Below are 19,016 nucleotides of genomic sequence, written 5' to 3'. Positions count from 1 at the left end.
ATAGGCAGCTCCCTAGGGTGCCAACATCTGAAGGCAGTGCCAGCTAAAGCCCATTTGGAGCTCTAGGCAGGGTGAACAGACATTGCCTTTTGTTGTACTTATCAGGTAAACAGTATTATTAGACTTTGATGACCTGAGGGGTTTCCCTTGGATTTTGACGTGTTTGCCCTTTGGTGCATTAACAATTTTACTTTCATAAATAGTGCACAGTGGGTAAAAGCACCTACTCAGAATTATCAGAGTTCCCTCTCCGTGTCTGGAGTGCGCACCCCTTGACTTTCTTAAATGTATGAAAGTTAAGAAACGCATGCTCTGGACACTGAGGGTGAGTTCTGTCTAATTCCCACCCACAGGTCAGAGTAGTCTAATAATATCAACTACTCACTATGGACAACAAGGGGCGACAACAGTCAACCCCGTTTATGGCGCCAAATTAGCTACAACCAGCACTGGGGACAAAGTTTTGTTTACCAGTGTGTTGCGTCACTTCAACTTTCATCAACGCTTTGTAAACATTTGGGAACTGAGGAGACCATTTGCTGTAGTTTTAAGAGTCAAATGTTGCTCCATTCTTTGACTTAGGACTTCCTTTGTTGTATTTTTCATTTCATAATGCTTTTAATGTATTTTCAGTGGGTGATAGGTTTGGACGGCAGGCAGGCAGGCCAGTTTAGTACCCGGACTGTTTTCCATTGCCTAGATATCGTCTGGAAGGCAGCATATGTTGCCCCAAACCTGCATTCAACATTAATGATGCCTTCCCAAATGTGCAAGCCACTCATGGCGTGTGCTCTAATGCACCTCCATACCATCACGGATACTGGCTTTTGAACTGGGCAGATAACAAGCTGAATGTTCTTTCACCTCTTTAGCCTGGAGGACATACCGAATTTCAAATTTTGATTCGTCAGATCACAGAGCAGTTTTCCACTTTGCTTCAGTTCATCTTAAATGAACTCAGGACCAGAGATGGTGGAGGTGTTTCTGAACCTTGTTTATATCGTGGTCCTTCTTTTGCATGGTAGAGTTTAAACTTGCATTTATGGATGCAACGATGAGCTCTGTTCACAGACAATGGTTTTCCACACCATTCCTGAACCTATGCAGTGATTTCCATTATAGAGTCGTGTCTGTTTTTAAAGCAGTACTGCCCAACCCAAGGTCCTCTGGACACCGAGGGGCGCCATTTTGATAACTCAAAGGGTGCATGCTGCACCTCAAAATCTAATAATATTGAATGGGCATTATGGGGGTGCTGCTTATGTAACTCAAGTGGCCTGTGTGCTCTGGACCTTCCACCCCACTCCCTGTTTTTGCTATGAATGAACACAGAGGGACCACCCCCCCCCATGGCTCCAAATGGGCTTTGACTGGAACTGTTAGAAGGTCTTCAAGTTTCCCGTTTTTAATGTGCATTACATTACTATACGCATCTCATCTTTGCACTGCTTTACTGGCTTAGAAATTATATAATCATTACATCATTTTAACATTATTAATTATTTTTTTCATTTATACATGTTTTCCTTTCATCTCTTACTGACAAAAAAGAGCAATGGGAATGAATGGCATAATAATTTAAATTTAGTATATTATTCATTTTGGCATTTTTCAATAAACAGTGTAGCTTTTAACGTTTTACCACTTTGCAACATATATCAGATTCATTTAAACGATAGTGTAATTAAGAATGCAGCATTAAATATGCTACAAAATAATGTCCCTGACAAGAAAGGAGGTAACAAATGACATCATTTAAAAGTGATTTATTTTCAGAGGATTAAGTTATAATGCTGTAATCTGAAATGAAAAATAAGTATTTGATAATTGTGATTTGTGAGCCTAATCGTGTAGCACATACACAGCTGATGTAAGGGCAGTTATTTCAGGAAGGGATTTTGGTTGATTAAAGCAGGCCTGACTCATCAGCTTCAGGCAGACGCCATGAGTGATTAGAGCAGGTGCCCTGTGCCCACATAGGGAGAAAGTTGTTATTTGGGTCTCAGAAGAGCACAGCCCATAAATAACATGATTCAGATGGTAGTTAGCCACACCTGGCAAGGTTCATAAAAGGCTCACTGAATATGCAAATTGTGTGGGTGTTTATAATGGCGAGGGACCGTCTACAAGAGTCTGCAAGAAGAATGGCACCCTGCACTCTGCCAAACTCAGTGTACCTTCATCAGCATTCCCTACTGAAGAAGTGGATGATGATTGTAGTGATCAAATAGCTGGATATGTATGTACAGTATAAATGATTATACTATATTATATACTGGGACTGAATGCTGCACTGTGGTGGGCTGGTGACCTGCCCGGGGTTTGTTTCCTACGAACGAACACATAACTCCAGTTCTTAAATCCTTACACTGGCTCCCGGTTAAGTTTAGGGCAGATTTCAAAATCCTTCTTTTAACATATAAAGCATTAAATGGCCGAGGTCTGGCTTACTTGTCTGAACTTATCATGACTTACAAACCAGAGCGCACATTAAGATTTCAAGATGCTGGTCTGCTTATGGTTCCAAGGATTAATAAAATAACAGAGGGAGGTCAAACTTTTAGTTACAGGGCCCCTAAACTGTGGAATGGTCTGCCTGCTACTATAAGAGATGCCCTTTCAGTCTCAGCTTTTAAATCCCGGCTGAAGACTCACTACTTCAGTTTAGCACACCCTGACTAGAGCTGCGTATTAACTGTACAGACTGCATCTCTGTTGTTAGTCATTAGCACTAAAACATAAGTAACATGATAGTTAGAATTGGATACTAACCCCCACCTGTTCTGTTTCTCTTCTCGGTACTCAAATGTGGCACTCGGTGCCACAGCCCACCTGCCAAGATTTTTGCCTGCCTATGGTAAAATCATCCCTGATGGAGGATCGCAGGAATCGTGGGAAAGAGGGGTCCTTTCATCGGATTGGCTGGCCCAACACTGTTTCAGCCGTGGAATGGCCAAAAGGGGGAGGCAGCTTGATGGATGAGGTCTCCGGGAGTCTAAAATTATCTAAATTGTATTATGTCATATCATCTACTGTTAAATTCTGCTCTGTACTTCTAAAAAAATTTTATTTTTTATTTTTTATTGAGGATTTGTTCTGTTCTGTGTATTGTATTGTATTGACCCCCTTCTTTTGACACCCACTGCACGCCCAACCTACCTGGAAAGGGGTCTCTCTTTGAACTGCCTTCCCAAGGTTTCTTCCATTTTTCCCTACTAGGTTTTTCTGGGAGTTTTTCCTTGTCTTCTTAGAGAGTGAAGGCTGGGGGGCTGTCAAGAGGCAGGGCCTGTTAAAGCCCATTGCGGCACTTCCTGTGTGATTTTGGGCAATACAAAAATAAATTGTATTGTATTGGGCGGCACGGTGGCGCAGTGGGGCGGCACGGTGGCGCAGTGGGTAGCGCTGCTGCCTCGCAGTTGGGAGAACTGGGGACCTGGGTTCGCTTACCGGGCCCTCCCTACGTGGAGTTTGCATGTTCTCCCCATGTCTGCGTGGGTTTCCTCCCACAGTCCAAAGACATGCAGGTTAGGTGGATTGGCGATTCTAAATTGGCCCTAGTGTGTGCTTGGTGTGTGGGTGTCTTTGTGTGTGTCCGCGGTGGGTTGGCACCCTGCCCGGGATTGGTTCCTGCCTTGTGCCTTGTGTTGGCTGGGATTGGCTCCAGCAGACCCCCGTGACCCTGTATTCGGATTCAGCGGGTTGGAAAATGGATGGATGGATGTATTGTATTGTTTCCTGCCTTGGGCCCTGTGTTGGCTTGGATTGGCTCCAGCAGACCCCCAGTGACCCTGTAGTTAGGATATAGCGGGTTGGATACTCGATGGATGGATGGATGAATGCTGCATGTTATAGCAAGTGAAATATATATCTCTTTTTGTACCATATTTCTCTTGTCTGATTATATCTGCCATATATATACAGTATAAGTTCGAGTATGTCCTGCATTTCAATAAAGAACACAATCCCATGAAGCAAGCGCCCTCTGTTGGAGACAATGCTTTACCATTTTGTAACAAACAGTGTAACGGATGGCCAAGGCCCTTGCCAGGCTGGGATGTCGGCAGTGTGGAAGGACCAAGGGAAAGACCATGTTGGAGTCACTATCGTCCCCAAGACACTAGAGGGCAGCTGCCCTGTCTTTCTACAGCACCACGGATTCCCGTGATGCATGCAAGGAGTTGTAGTTTGGAGCAGCCCTGTTGTGTGTCATGGGTGCCACCAGGGGGTGCCACAGGTGCTGAGTCATTGGAGGAACCACTTCTGCCACACCCAGAAGTGCTGCCAGAAGAAGCGTGAGACACGCCTGGAGCCACCTTACCACCAGTCGAAGAGCCAGAGTCGGGAGGTGGAGGACAAAGCTTTCGAAGAGGAGTGGAGGCGACAGAGGAAGAGAGAGATAAAGAGAGAATGACTGTATTGTGTTGTGTTCGGTGCTTTAGATAGATAGATAGATAGATAGATAGATAGATAGATAGATAGATAGATAGATAGATAGATAGATAGATAGATAGATAGCTACTTTATTAATGTACACTGCTAGGTAGTGGGGAGAAAAAGAAAATGCTTCCCCACTTAAGTAAACGTGTGCTATTTGGGAAGACTTGCATCTCAGCCTGTCTGTGTCGGGGTTTGGGGAGCGGCACGCCCCCTGGTGGTCCACAGCATTTAAGAATAAATTAAATGAGAATGCAGAAACAACCACATAACCTTTCTCCAAGGTTTCTCATCAAGCAGAAATTTCATTAAACTCTCAATCCACAACACTCTGCAAAACTTCACCTTTAGCCTGGTACTGTCTGGGACTCCTTTTCTGAATATTGTGTGTGTCTGTTGGGGGATTTTATACCCTAAGATGTCCATTGGGTCCATTTGGTTTTGAATTACACCTGTCATTTTGACAGCACTGTTGTTGATTCCAGTTGCTAGTACCATCCCAGAGTGGGCGTGTCCTTAGAGGTCGTGGCCTGTGAATCATGACCCAATAGAATAAGAGGTCATTCAGGGGGTACGCATTCCCATCCAACTACCTGGATTGGAAAACCCTTTAAACCTTTCTGAAAAATTTTCTCATTTTGTTTCTCTGGTTTTTGAACTCTGCACTCATACTGACTTCAATATTATCTCTCGATTCTTGGCGTGGGTTACTGATGGTTGTTTTCCTGGGTTACTGATGGTTGTTTTCCTGGGTTACTGATGGTTGTTCTCCTGGTTGTGACCCTCACCCCAGTTTTTTGAGTATGTCCTTATCTTTCAGTCGCCCTCTGAAGTGTCGTGCCTGCTGGACATAACAGATACAGACCAGGTTAAGACATGATGCTTACTTGCTATGGTTATCAAGCACGACTTCCCCTAATCCTCTTTGGTGAAACCAAAACCAGCTCAGATACACCTGGCACCTCAGTTAAAGTGAGTCATACTTGCTAATGGCACATTGTGGAATACCCCTTAAGTAACTGGCCTTCCAGAAAGGATCGAATTAAATGCTAATATTTTTCACATTATTTGGTAGTAGTTTACAGGGGGCCATTATAAGCTTGAATTTGCACTAAGATAAGGAAGGCGTGAATTTCTTCTTCTTTCAGCTGCTCCCGTTAGGGGTTGCCACAGTGGATCATCTTCTTCCATATTTTTCTGTCTTCTGCATCTTGCTCTGTTACACCCATCACCTGCATGTCCTCTCTCACCACATCCATAAAACTTCTCTTAGGCCTTCCTCTTTTTCTCTTGCCTGGCAGCTCTATCTTTAACATCCTTCTCCCAATATACCCAGCATTTCTCCTCTGCACATGTCCAAACCAGCGCAATCTCGCTTCTTTGACTTTGTCTTCCAACCATCCAACTTGAGCTGACCCTCTAATGTCCTCATTTCTAATCCTATCCATCCTCGTCACACCCAATGCAAATCTTAGCATCTTTAACTCTGACACCTCCAGCTCTGTCTCCTGCTTTCTGGTCAGTGCCACCGTCTCCAACCCATATAACATAGCTGATCTCACTACCGTCCTGTAGACCTTCCCTTTCACTCTTGCTGATACCCGTCTGTCACAAATCACTCCTGACACTCTTCTCCACCCATTCCACCCTACCTGCACTCTCTTTTTCACCTCTCTTTCACAATCCCCATTACTCTGTATTGTTGATCCCAAGTATTTAAACTCATCCACCTTCGCCAACTCTACTCCCTTCATCCTCACCATTCCACTGACCTCCCTCTCATTCACACACATGTATTCTGTCTTGTTCCTACTGACCTTCATTCCTCTCCTCTCTAGAGCATATCTCCACCTCTCCAGGGTCTCCTCAACCTGCTCCCTACTCTCCCTACAGATCACAATGTCAATGTCTAATCTCGTCTGTCAACCTGTCCATCACCATTGCAAATAAGAAAGGGCTCAGAGTCGATCCCTGATGTAATCCCATCTCCAACTTGAATGTATCCGTCACTCCTACTGCAGACCTCACCACTGTCACACGTCCCTCGTACATATCCTGTACAACTCTTACACACTTCTCTGCCACTCCCGCCTTCCTCATACAATACCACAACTACTCTCGAGGCACCCTGTCACATGCTTTCTCCAGGTCCACAAAGACGCAATGCAACTCCTTCTGGCCTTCTCTAAACTTCTCCATCAACATCCTCAGAGCAAACATCGCATCTGTGGTGCTCTTTCTTGGCATGAAACCATACTGCTGCTCACTAATCATCACCTCACTTCTTAACCTAGCTTCCACTACTCTTTCCCATAACTTCAGTAGTTACTGCAGTCCTGCACACCCCCCTTATTCTTGAATATTGGCACCAGTACACTTCTTCTCCACTCCACAGGCATCCTCTCACTTTCCAAGATTCCATTAAACAATCTGGTTAAAAACTCCACTGCCATCTCTGCTAAACACATCCATGCTTCCACAGGTATGTCATCTGGACCAACGGCCTTTCCATTCTTCATCCTCTTCATAGATGTCCATACTTCCTCCTTACTAATCCGTTGCACTTCCTGATTCACTATCTCCACATCATCCAACCTCTTCTCTCTCTTGTTCTCTTCATTCATCAGCCTCTCAAAGTACTCTTTCCATCTGCTCAACACACTCTCCTTGCCTGTGAGTAAGTTTCCATCTTTATCCTTTATCACCCTAACCTGCTGCACATCTTTCCCAGCTCGGTCCCTCTGTCTAGCCAATCTGTACAGGTCCTTTTCTACCTCCTTAGTGTCCAACCTCTCATACAACTCATCATACGCCTTTTCTTTAGCCTTTGCCACCTCTCTCTTCACCTTGCGCCTTATCTCCTTGTAGTCTTGTCTACTTTCTGCATCTCTCTGACTATCACACTTCTTCTTTGCCATCCTCTTCCTCTGTATACTCTCCTGTACTTCCCCATTCCACCAAAAGGTTTCCTTTTCCTCCTTCCTTGGTCCAGACATCACGTCAAGCACCCTTCTTGCTGTCACTCTTGCTACATCTACTGTAATTTCCCAGCTGTCTGGTAACTCTTCACTGCCACCCAGTGCCTGTCTCACCTCCTCCCTAAACTCAACCTTGCAGTCTTCCTTTTCAACTTCCACCATTTGATCCTTGGCTCTGCCCTCACTCTCTTCCTCTTCTTGATCTCCAACGTCATCCTACAGACCACCATCCTATGCTGCTTAACTACACTTTCCCCTGCCACTACTTTGAAGTCTTCAATCTCCTTCAGATTGACTCTTCTGCATAGGATGTAATCTACCTGTGTGCATCCTCCTCCACTCTTGTATATCACTCTATGTTCCTCTCTCTTCTTAAAATACATATTCACCACAGCCATGTTCATCCTTTCGGCAAAATCCACTATCCTCTGACCTTCTTCATTCCTCTCCTTGACACCATACCTACCCATCACCTCCTCATCTCCACTTTTCCCTTCACCAACATGTCCATTGAAATCCGCTCCAATCACCACTTTCTTTCCCTTGGGTACACTGTTCATCACTTCATCCAACTCACTCCAAAAATCTTCTTTCTCACCCACTGCACACCTAACTTGTGGTGCATATGCACTAACAACATTCATCATCACACCTTCAGTTTCCAGCTTCATAATCATTACTCTGTCTTACACTCTTTTCACCTCCAGAACACTCTTGACATACTGTTCCTTCAGAATAACTCCTACCCCATTTCTCCTCCCATCCACACCATGATAGAACAATTTGAATCCACCTCCGATCCATCTGGCTTTACTCCCCTTCCATTTAGTCTCTTGCACGCACAATATATCAACCTTCCTTCTCTCCATCATATCTGCTAACTCTCTCCCCTTACCAGTCATACTGCCAACATTCAAAGTTCCTACCCTAAGTTCCACTCTCTTTACCTTTCTCCTCTCCTCCTGCCTCCGAACACGTCTCCCTCCTCTTCTTCGGCCAACAGTAGCCCAATTTCCACCAGCACCCTGCTGACTAACAGTACTGGTGGTGGTTGTTGTTAACCCGGGGCTCGAATGACCCGGTGTGGAAAATTGTATTGTTGTCTGCATATTGATTTGGCAAAATTTTACACCGGATGCCGTTCCTGACGTAACCCTCCCCATTTATCCGGGCTTGGGCCTGGCACGAAGAAACACACTGGTTTGTTATGAGAGAAAAAGGTTGCATATTGATTATCAAATGCAAGAAAGAATTTCACCATACAGCACACATGTGTCAATGCTGACCCTATGAATTAATTTTTGGATGAAGGTGGTCCTCCGTTTCTTTGGCAAGGTGGTTCTCAGTCTGTAATGCTTTGAGAACCACTGCCCTATAGCGCCTAACACACTTCAAATGTATTTGGGGTCAAGGGGCAATTTAAGCTTAACCAGGAGAAAATTAGATCAAAGCTAAGGTGAGCCTCAGACACTGGGTGGCAGCGGAGCTGAACACTGTACCACCAGGTCACATTAAAATGAGAGAGAACATTAGGAATAAAAAGCTGACAAGAACAGGCCATTCAGTCCAACAAACCTCACCAATCGTACCCCACACAGTTCCTCCAAAATAACATCAAATCAAGTTTAGAAGGTCTCTAAACTCCTTCTGCCCACCACACTACTTGGTAGCTGCTTCCATGTATCTATGGTTCTCTGTGTGAGGAAAAACATCTTAACGTTTGTGTGGACTTTACTCTTAAGTATGTAACTGTGTCCCGGAGTTTCTGTTCAACTCACTTTAAAGTAACAGCCTGGATCTGTTGTACCAATTCCCTTCATAATTTTAAAACATTTCAATCACTTCACCTCATAATCTTTAAAAACGTTTAAAATGACTTGTTGAACGAGCTTAGAATGAGCAGCAGACAGGCAGTGTGGTGTAGTGGTTAAGGCTTTGTGGGTTCAAATCCTACTACTGACACTGTGTGACCCTCAGCAAGTCACTTGACCTGCATGTGCTGCAATTGGAAAACTAATAGAAAATGAGCCAGTTCTATCATAAATGTTGTAGGTCATCTTGGAGAAAGGTGTCAGCCGAATAAATAGAAGTCGTTGAAAAATGAGATTCAGGAGGAACAGTGTGGTTTTCGTCCTGGTCGCGGAACAGTGGACCAGCTCTACACCCTTAGCAGAGTCCTGGAGGGTGCATGGGAGTTTGCCCAACCAGTCTACATGTGTTTTGTGGACTTGGAAAAGGCGTTCGACCGTGTCCCTCGGGGAATCCTGTGGGGGGTGCTCCGGGAGTATGGGATACCGGAGCCCCTGATAAGGGCTGTTTGGTCCCTGTACGATCGGTGTCAGAGCTTGGTCCACATTGCTGGCAGTAAGTCGAACCCGTTTGCAGTGAGAGTTGGACTCCGCCAGAGCTGCCCTTTGTCACCGATTCTGTTCATAACTTTTATGGACAGAATTTCTAGGCGCAGCCAGGGTGTTGAGGGGGTCCGTTTTGGTGGACTCAGGATTGGGTCACTGCTTTTTGCAGATGATGTTGTCCTGTTTGCTTCATCAGGCTGTGATCTTCAGCTTCCTCTTGATTGGTTGGCAGCTGAGTGTGAAGCGGTGGGATGAGAATCAGCACCACCAAATCCGAGACCATGGTCCTCAGCCAGAAAAGGATGGAGTGCCCTCTCAGGGTTGAGAGCAAGATCCTGCCCAAGAGGAGGAGTTCAAGTATCTCGGGGTCTTGTTCATGAGTGAGGGAAGAATGGAGCGGGAGATCAACAGGCGGATCGGTGCTGTGGGCTCTGCATCAGTCTGTCGTGGTGAAAAAGGAGCTGAGCCGTAAGGCAATGCTCTCGATTTACCAGTCGATCTATGTTCCTACCCTCACCTATGGTCATGAGTTATGGGTAGTGACCGAAAGAACGAGATCGCGAATACAAGCGGCTGAAATGAGTTTTCTCCGCAGGGTGTCTGGGCTTTCCCTTAAAGTTAGGGTGAGAAGCTCGGTCATCTGGGAGGAGCTCAGAGTAGAGCCGCTGCTCCTCCGCATCGAGAGGAGTCAGATGAGGTGGCTCGGGCATCTGATCAGGATGCCTCCTGGACGCCTCCCTGGTGAGGTGTTCCGGGCACGTCCAACCGGGAGGAGGCCCCGGGGAAGACCCAGGACACGCTGGAGGGACTATGTCTCCCAGCTGGCCGGGGAACGCCTCGGGATTCTCCCGGAAGAGCTAGAAGAAGTGGCCGGGGAGAGGGAAGTCTGGGCATCTCTGCTCAAGCTGCTGCCCCCGCGACCAGATCTGGGATAAGCGGAAGAGGATGGATGGATGAGGATAGCCAAAAAAAAAAAAACACACACTTTATGGATTGACAACTCTTTCTTTTATTACCCAAAAATAATTTTTAGGAATAAAAAGCTACACACATTATATAACAAATCTATATACTGCATTTTTTATACTTGCAAACTTATAAAGCCTCTTCATTTTAAACATTGCCTTATTACGGTGGAAAAAACACACAGAAATAACCAAGACTTAGACAAGTCTTACTGTAAAACGATGAAAGACCAAGGACCTCTAAAACCTTCTAATAAAGGTTGACACACACACACACACACGCACACACACACAAACTGGACAGATGGAATAAGCACATGGGGGGCACAATGCGACCAGATTGTCATTTAGTGTTATTGACCAGTGCTTTAGAAAGTTTGGAGCTGAATTAAAGTGCATTTTACAAACAGCAGAGTTGGTCCAAACAACCAAAAGTGCTTGGTGGGGTTTAACTAAAGATCTTCCAGCAATTTCTAACCTGAAAATAATTTTCAAAAATGATCAGCTTCTTGTCTGCTATGGATTTAAGTAAATGAATGGCTTATTACAGAGGAGGCCCTTCAGAGTTGTTTAGATCAAACTTTTCTTCACATTCAGCCTTTTCCTGCCCTCTTCACATTTGCCTCTGAGCTCAATGCCACAATTCCACAAACACAGCACTGATTACAAGAAGATGCTGGTTTATTAAAAAAAAAAAAATGGACTCGCTCTTCTGTATGTTTGTTCTTATTTCAACATGAAGCCAAAACCTCTGTTCCAAAACAATCTAACAAAAATCAAATTTAACAAAGGACAGAAATGGTAGAAGTTCTGCCTACTTATTTTGAATACTAAAAAATACAAACAGTAACTGCATTTACGGGGTAAAACACCTTTGTAAAATGAGTAGTTTTCTGACAGCACATACCACAGTCAATTCTTTATACTTAAGACAAGCTACTGCTGGTGGGAACAGTTTCAGCTTGCGGCACATTTGTGGGAAACGTGACATTCGTAATGGATGAATTTGATGGCAGGCAGTAAAACATTTCCTTTCCATGTGAACACTGTTGGGGGTGCAAGACAGTCATGGTGAAACCAACTGTTAGGATAGAGACACCAGTGACAAATAGGAAAACAGAAATGAGGCTGTCTCGGTGGGACCAGTGATTGTCGGTGAGCTTCAGGTAACAAGCAGCCGGTATGACGAACACCAAAGGAATTGCACTCAGAACACCCTGCAAAAGACACAAAGGCAAGGACATTATTTTTTTATAACTTTAATTTTCTATTATAAGTTTCTATTGTATAAAATACTGGGGTCAGCCATGCACATTTTATACAGAGTGCACATAAAATTAAAAATTAGATGCAAAAGACTGCTGCCAGGATACACCATGGGACCCATTAGCTTTGGGCATCAAAGAGTGAATTTAGTTAACAAATATTTCAACAAAACTAGAGACGACCATTCAGTTCCTCAGTCTCGTTTGGTTAGATAATAACAATTGGACTTGAGGGCAGCATGTGGGCAAAGAGGTTATCAATATGGCAAAAAGATGGAGAGATTGGTCTCCAAACTCTGTGCCTAACTGCTGTCTGCGTGGAGCTCCCATACTGAAAGAAATGAAAGCTATCATCTATAAACCCTTATTAGCCATATTTGAGCAGTCACTTGAGAAAGGAGAAGAACTTGAGGACTGGAAAGTAGCAAATGTGACTGCAACCTTCAAGAAAGGAGACAAAATTAGGGGTCCTGCTAATTACAGCCCAGTAAGACTTATTTTTGTACCATGCAGAACTATGGAAATGATAGTAAGAAATACATTAGAAAAGCACCTACTGTACATGAAAATAACATACTAAATAACTTTTGGTATGAGATTTTTGAAAGCAAGATCTTTCCAGACCATTTTTATTTAGGCTGCTGCAGTAGTTGACAAAAGCAAAGCATACGACAGAACTTGCTTAGACTTTCAAAAAGCCTTTGACTCAGTCCTACACTGACAATTAATTCTGAAACTAGAAGCTGTTAGCATCAGAGGTAACCTACAAAACTGGAACTCAAAAAGACCAAAAATACAGATAAAGAGGTGAATGCTCCACATGCAGTAGGGTCATCAGAGTGCCTCTGGGGTCTTTTCTTGGACCTCTAATTTTTTAACAATTTATATGAATGACAAAGGTTTCAGTATAATTAGTAAACTTGTGAAATTCACGGATCTATACTAATAAAAGGCAAAGCCCTCACTCATTCACTCATCACTAATTCTCTAACTTCCCGTGTAGGTGGAAGGCTGAAATTTGGCAGGCTCATTCCTTACAGCTTACTTACAAAAGTTAGGCAGGTTTCATTTCGGAATTCTACACTTAATGGTCATAACTGGAACCTCTTTTTTGTCCATATACTGTAATGGAGGAGGCGGAGTCGCATATCACATCATCACGCCTCCTACGTAATCACGTGAACTGAAAACAAGGAAGAGCTCCAAAGAGCGCTGAAGAAAACATTCTCCATCAACCCCCACACTCCCCCCGCTCTTCCGCACATCATGGCATTTTCGTTAATGAAGTGACGTAATACTTCAGCTCCACCTTTTTCACAAGTTCATTCACCAAATTATTTGTCAATTATATTTCACAGTAAGAATTTACAGCACGACTCAAACATGGGAACGAAGGTAAATGACGTTAATTGTTGAGTGTCTTTTAATACTGTGTAAGCATACATATTAACACATGTGCAATTAAACGTGTGCATTTACGGGGTGATTTCTCAGGCTTAAAAGCTTGCCTTTTATTAAAAAGGTAAATGCAAACTGTTTTCATTCTGAAGAGCACAAACCACGTTGGATTTCAGCCGTGAAACGCGCAAAAATGTCAGTACAGCAGATAAATAAGCGCAACATATTATCAGTTGTATTGTATGCTTACAATACATATAGAAATGTGTTAATCGTTAACTAATAGTATGGGATGGTGTTTTTCGACTCGGCTACAGATGCCGATGAAGACCAGAACTGCTTTGGAAAAATATGAACACCTTGGGGCCGATCTGGAAGAAGGTAGCGCAGCGCCTTGATTTAAACGATTCCATGTCTTGGTGGGTTTGCGTAGCTTATTGTCAGTATCTTTACAAACTTAAAAGGTTTAAATAAAACAGAAATGTATACCTTTATTTTTACTTCCTTAACTTGTGGAGGGTGTATCCTGTAGCAAAGCCCTAAGTTTTTTCAAGAAAGCCCCTTTCAGTCAATAAGCCTTAAAAACAGGTGTAAAGCTAAACTTGCAGCGCCGCTATTCAATTACACTTGCCTAACGCCTCTCCTAAGGGGAGATACTGTGGGATTTAGGCATCAGTCAAAGCACCAATCACAGGCCTGATTAGAAAGCGGGAAGCTGTGATTTGTCGTCTCCCTCCCATGTAACAATCACAGCCCGTGTTACAATGCACTATGTATGTATGTGTATATGTATATATGTATATGTGTGTTTATGTATGTGTATACATATGTTGATACGTGTGTGTATATATATATATATATATATATATATATATATATATATATATATATATATATATATGTTTATGTGTATATATATATATATATATATATATATATATATATGTATGGGGCGGCACGGTGGCGCAGTGGGTAGCGCTGCTGCCTCGCAGTTGGGAGACCTGGGGTCCCGGGTTCGCTTCCCGGGTCCTCCCTGCGTGGAGTTTGCATGTTCTCCCCGTGTCTGCGTGGGTTTCCTCCGGGCGCTCCGGTTTCCCTCCCACAGTCCAAAGACATGCAGGTTAGGTGGATTGGCGATTCTAAATTGGCCCTAGTGCGTGCTTGGTGTGTGGGTGTGTTTGTGTGTGTCCTGTGGTGGGTTGGCACCCTGCCCGGGATTGGTTCCTGCCTTGTGCCCTGTGTTGGCTGGGATTGGCTCCAGCAGACCCCCGTGACCCTGTGTTCGGATTCAGCGGGTTGGAAAATGGATGGATGGATATATATGTATATATATGTGGAAGTGTATATGTGTATATATATATATATATATATATATGTATATATATATGTATATGTAGATATGTGTATATGTAGATATGTATATGTATATATATGTTTACATAACCTCTTTAACACACTACTTCTCTGCTGCGAAGCGCGGGTATTTTGCTAGTGATACATAAACTAGAGAAATGGCAGACACAGAGAAGGCAGCAAAAGGAAATAAAAGACTTGGATAATCTTCAGAAGTGGGTGAAAACTTGAAAAAAATCCAGTTTATTGTAGAAAAGTGCAAAGTGCTACACCTGGGCAAAAAGAACGTCAATTATAAGTGAGAGATGGGAGACGCTGAGCTACAGGAAGCAACCTCTGAAAAGGGATTTAGGGGCTTATGTTGATGCAAGGTTTTCATCATCTAAGCAATGCGCTGAAGATAAAAAGATTAATAAAATGTTAGTTTATAGTGTAAAAACAGTTAAACATATTTAGAGGGACGTTATGCTCAGAGTGTAATAATGCACTGGTGAGTCCGCATGAAGTTACTGTCACTACACTACAAGAAAGACATAGCAGCACTTAAAGCTGTCCAGATGTGAGCAACCAAATACAATACAATACAATTTATTTTTGTAAAGCCCAAAATCACACAAGAAGTGCCGCAATGGCCTTTAACAGGCCCTGCCTCTTGACAGCCCCCCAGCCTTGACTCTCTAAGACCAGGAAAAACTCCCACAAAAAACCTAGTAGGGAAAAATGGAAGAAACCTAGGGAAAGGCAGTTCAAAGAGAGACCCCTTTCCAGGTAGGTTGGGCGTGCAGTGGGTGTCAAAAGAAGGGGCTCAATACAATACAATACACAGAACAAATCCTCAATACAGTATAAAAATAAAAATTTTAGAAGTACGGAGCAGAAGTTAACAGTAGATGATATCACATAAGAAGATTTGGATATATTTAGAGTCCTGGAGACCTCAGCCATCAGGCTACCTCCCCCATTTGGCCATTATATGGCTGAAACAGCGCTGGGCCAGCCAATCCGATGAAAGGACCCCTTCTTCCCATGATTCCTGCGATCCTCCATCAGGGATGACTTTAAAGTGCCACATTTGAGTACCCAAATACATCTCAGGACTGAAGGACATGTCCTACTGTGACAGACTCTTTAGTCTCAAGCAGGGGAGACTTCATGGGGACCCAATTCATGTCTTCAAAATTCTCAGACATTGATAAAGCAGATCCAGATGAATTCTTTAAACTAAATGGGGACTCGTATACTGGAGGACACCATTGGAAATTAAGGGAAGTGCATTAAGGACCAAAGCCAAAAAGCACTTTTTTTATGTAAATAGCTGTGGGAATCTGAAACAAGCTACTGAGACATGGAGCTGAAGCAAAAACCTTGACAACCTTTAAGAAGAACCTGGATGAGATATTGAGACAGCTTAGTTAAGACCTAAACAAGCGAGCTTGACGGACTGAATTGTCTCCTCTTCTCTGTCAAAGTTTTATGTAGTGAAAAATCAAGCAAAATGACACCTTTTATTGGCTAACTAAAAAGATTACAATATGCAAGCTTTCGAGGCAACTCAGGTCCCTTCTTCAGGCGTTTAATGTTTCCTTGACTTTTTCTCTGGGTACTCCAAATCAAAGACATGAATGTTAGGGTAACTGGAACCCCTAAGCTAATGCTGTAGGAGCGATTCTGGGTATGGATGTGCACAGTTGTAACTTGTGATGGTTATGTAGGGAAACTACATAATAAAGTATAAGACATTATTGTGTAAAAATTCCAAAACATAACAGGATTAGTTGAAAATGGAAATTTGATACATACAGTAAAGCCATGACAGTAAATGGCATTTTTCAGTGAGGGGCCATAACATTTTGAAATGAATTAATGGTTTATTATGAGTACAGTACAGATTACAGGATGTCATATAAAACAGTTGACAGCAGATTGTCCATCTTTTCATGCAAAATGTCCATCATCTCCCGCTTCTTTTTATTTCCTACTCCTGCATACTGGCATCTGCATCCCGTTACCATTTACTGTAGTTATCTCCATTATGAAACTGGTTTATTTTGGCTCCTTGCAGATCCTGCACTCCGCCTCTCTCATGTTTCATAGACACCTCAGAATCCATTTAGAAATTTCAGTGCTTGAAATAATGCATCCTTTTTCTGAGCCTGCTCTCACCGGTGCAAGGTTATGGGGGTGTCTTAGAACATACACTTTTTAAATAGATCTATTCCAATAACACACATTTCTTTGATTTTCCTCCCACATTCCCAAGTACCATCAGGAGAATATGCTGTAAAAGGCACTATATATGCGCCCGACCCGACACAGACTGACACGGAGGCACGTATAAAATCAACAAAAGATGTATTTTTTCTTCAGCTGAGGTCCATGTCTTCCCTGTTTCCCTCAGCCCTAACACAGTCCCAAGCACACCAAAATAAACCAAAATAAAGCACACCACACTCTTCTTCCTCCACCACCACTCCTCCCAGACAACCTCATCATCCTCCTCCTCCTGACTCTGGCTCCTTGACTGGTGGTTGCTGGCCCCTTTTATGGCCCACCCGGAAGTGCCCCAGGTGCTTGATTGCCGAGTTCTGGCTGTACTTCCAGGTATGGTGAACACACTGCCCATTACTCTGGAGTCCCACCTGCTGCACCCCCAGGTGGTGCCTGCGGGACCCAACAGGGCTGCACCAAACTCCAATTCCCATGGAGCCCTGCGGGAGACCGAGGCACCGCTCCAACCCAAGGAGGTTGCCATCTAGCGTCCAGGAGGAGATATTGAATTGTCCATAGCTGCTCCCCCTGAACATATACTGAAGGGGCGTCCCGACTGGGCATGGGCCCTGGCTGTCCGCCACAATACAAACTTGAGGTGGACAGTGTCCAGGCCAGAATTCAAATCTATTCTTTTGAAGTCATGAGGCAGCAGAAATAATCTGCGAACCACCATGTCATCCTCCTTTGTTGGGTATATTGGAACAATTAGATCACCAGTAATTTAACGAACAATTACAGGATACAGGTACTGGCAGCACTTTCATGTTTTTTTAAAGATACTAACCTTTCATGGCAAAACATTGGAAGAAACATACTTGTACAGGGACACAAGGTTTGGCACCATTACATAATGAGATGGAGAGACCCAAACCAGGAACCTTGTTTAATTTTATAAAGTACATGACACAACTGAGAAATCTGGGTGGCAAATCTGAGAGGCCCGGAAGTATGACAGTAGCAGAACAAAAGGACACAGCAGATCAACTTACATTCAGTTCCAAGACGATGCCCAGGCAGTCGTATATCAGTGACAAGCTGGTACACACTGCGACAATAAGCAGAGTCAAAAAGATATGGAAAACCATTGAAAGTCTCCCCTTAAGGAACACATTTGATATGACCTGCAGGTTAAAGAAAACGGTTAGAATCAAAATTCACTATCTAAAAAAAAATCCTTCTTTACTACAACATATTGTTAATACGGTGACAAACCAAGACAATAATCATCAACACAACTTATTTTTTGTGTAACGGTTTTCACTGATTGCAGGCACAGAGTGCTGTGAACAATTCTAATTTAAAAGGCAAGTACAGATTATAATACTTTAAAATCAAAAGCTTAAAAAAGAGGGAGGAGGTAAAATCAAACACTAGAAGTGCCTCTGTGTGGTATCAAGTTACAATTCGGACTCTTTTCTTGTGTAGTTCCTAGCTGGTGGAATGAGCTGCCCACCTCCATCCGCACTGCTGAATCCCTCAATGTATTCAAGAAACAATTGAAAACCCATCTGTTCTGTGAATACCTGTCAAACTGATGGGAAAAACCTTTGTCTGTGATATTTTAAATTGTTGTTTCATTTGTTGTTATATTAGTTTAATTGCTATATTGATTGTAAGCTATGATTACGTATACAGTGCCTAACAAAGCAGCTGATGTTGCAAAAGGAGTTACAGTGGAACCTCGGTTTGCGAGTAACCTGGTTTACAAGTGTTTTGCAAGACGAGCTAAAATTTTTAATAAATTTTGACTTAATAAACGAGCGAGGTCTTGCAATACGAGTAGTATGTATATGCTTTGTCTGCTGAGCATCATGTGATCACAACTGAGCTGATGGTTCTCTCTCTCTCGCTGCGGGATTGTGGGCAATCGTCTCCTATTCTCTGTCTGAGTCGGCGTGCCTCACTCATATAGTCAACATCCGTACGAGCGAATACTGTTCACTACAGCATTGTGACTGTGTGTGTGTGTGTGTGTGTGTGTGCTGCGAGTCCCCGTCT

At 43.3% G+C, this 19,016-nt stretch overlaps 1 protein-coding gene across 2 annotated transcripts in view; it reads right to left on the bottom strand.

Moving 5' to 3' along the window:
* Positions 1-10,867: 10,867 nt before the first annotated feature.
* slc38a11 (solute carrier family 38 member 11) overlaps positions 10,868-19,016 on the bottom strand; it is a 56,371-nt gene continuing 48,222 nt past the window's right edge. For both annotated transcript variants that reach the window (XM_028806378.2, XM_051930915.1), the window contains 2 exons: positions 18,008-18,139; positions 10,868-11,948 (listed from right to left, as the gene is read on the bottom strand). In XM_028806378.2, the coding sequence (XP_028662211.2) occupies positions 11,658-11,948; positions 18,008-18,139 (423 nt within the window). In that variant the 3' untranslated portion in view covers positions 10,868-11,657. The remainder of the gene's footprint in view (positions 11,949-18,007; positions 18,140-19,016) is intronic.

This window comes from Erpetoichthys calabaricus, chromosome 8 (assembly GCF_900747795.2).
Source record: "Erpetoichthys calabaricus chromosome 8, fErpCal1.3, whole genome shotgun sequence".
Lineage (NCBI taxonomy): Eukaryota > Metazoa > Chordata > Cladistia > Polypteriformes > Polypteridae > Erpetoichthys > Erpetoichthys calabaricus.
This window is presented reverse-complemented; position numbering and strand designations above follow the sequence as displayed.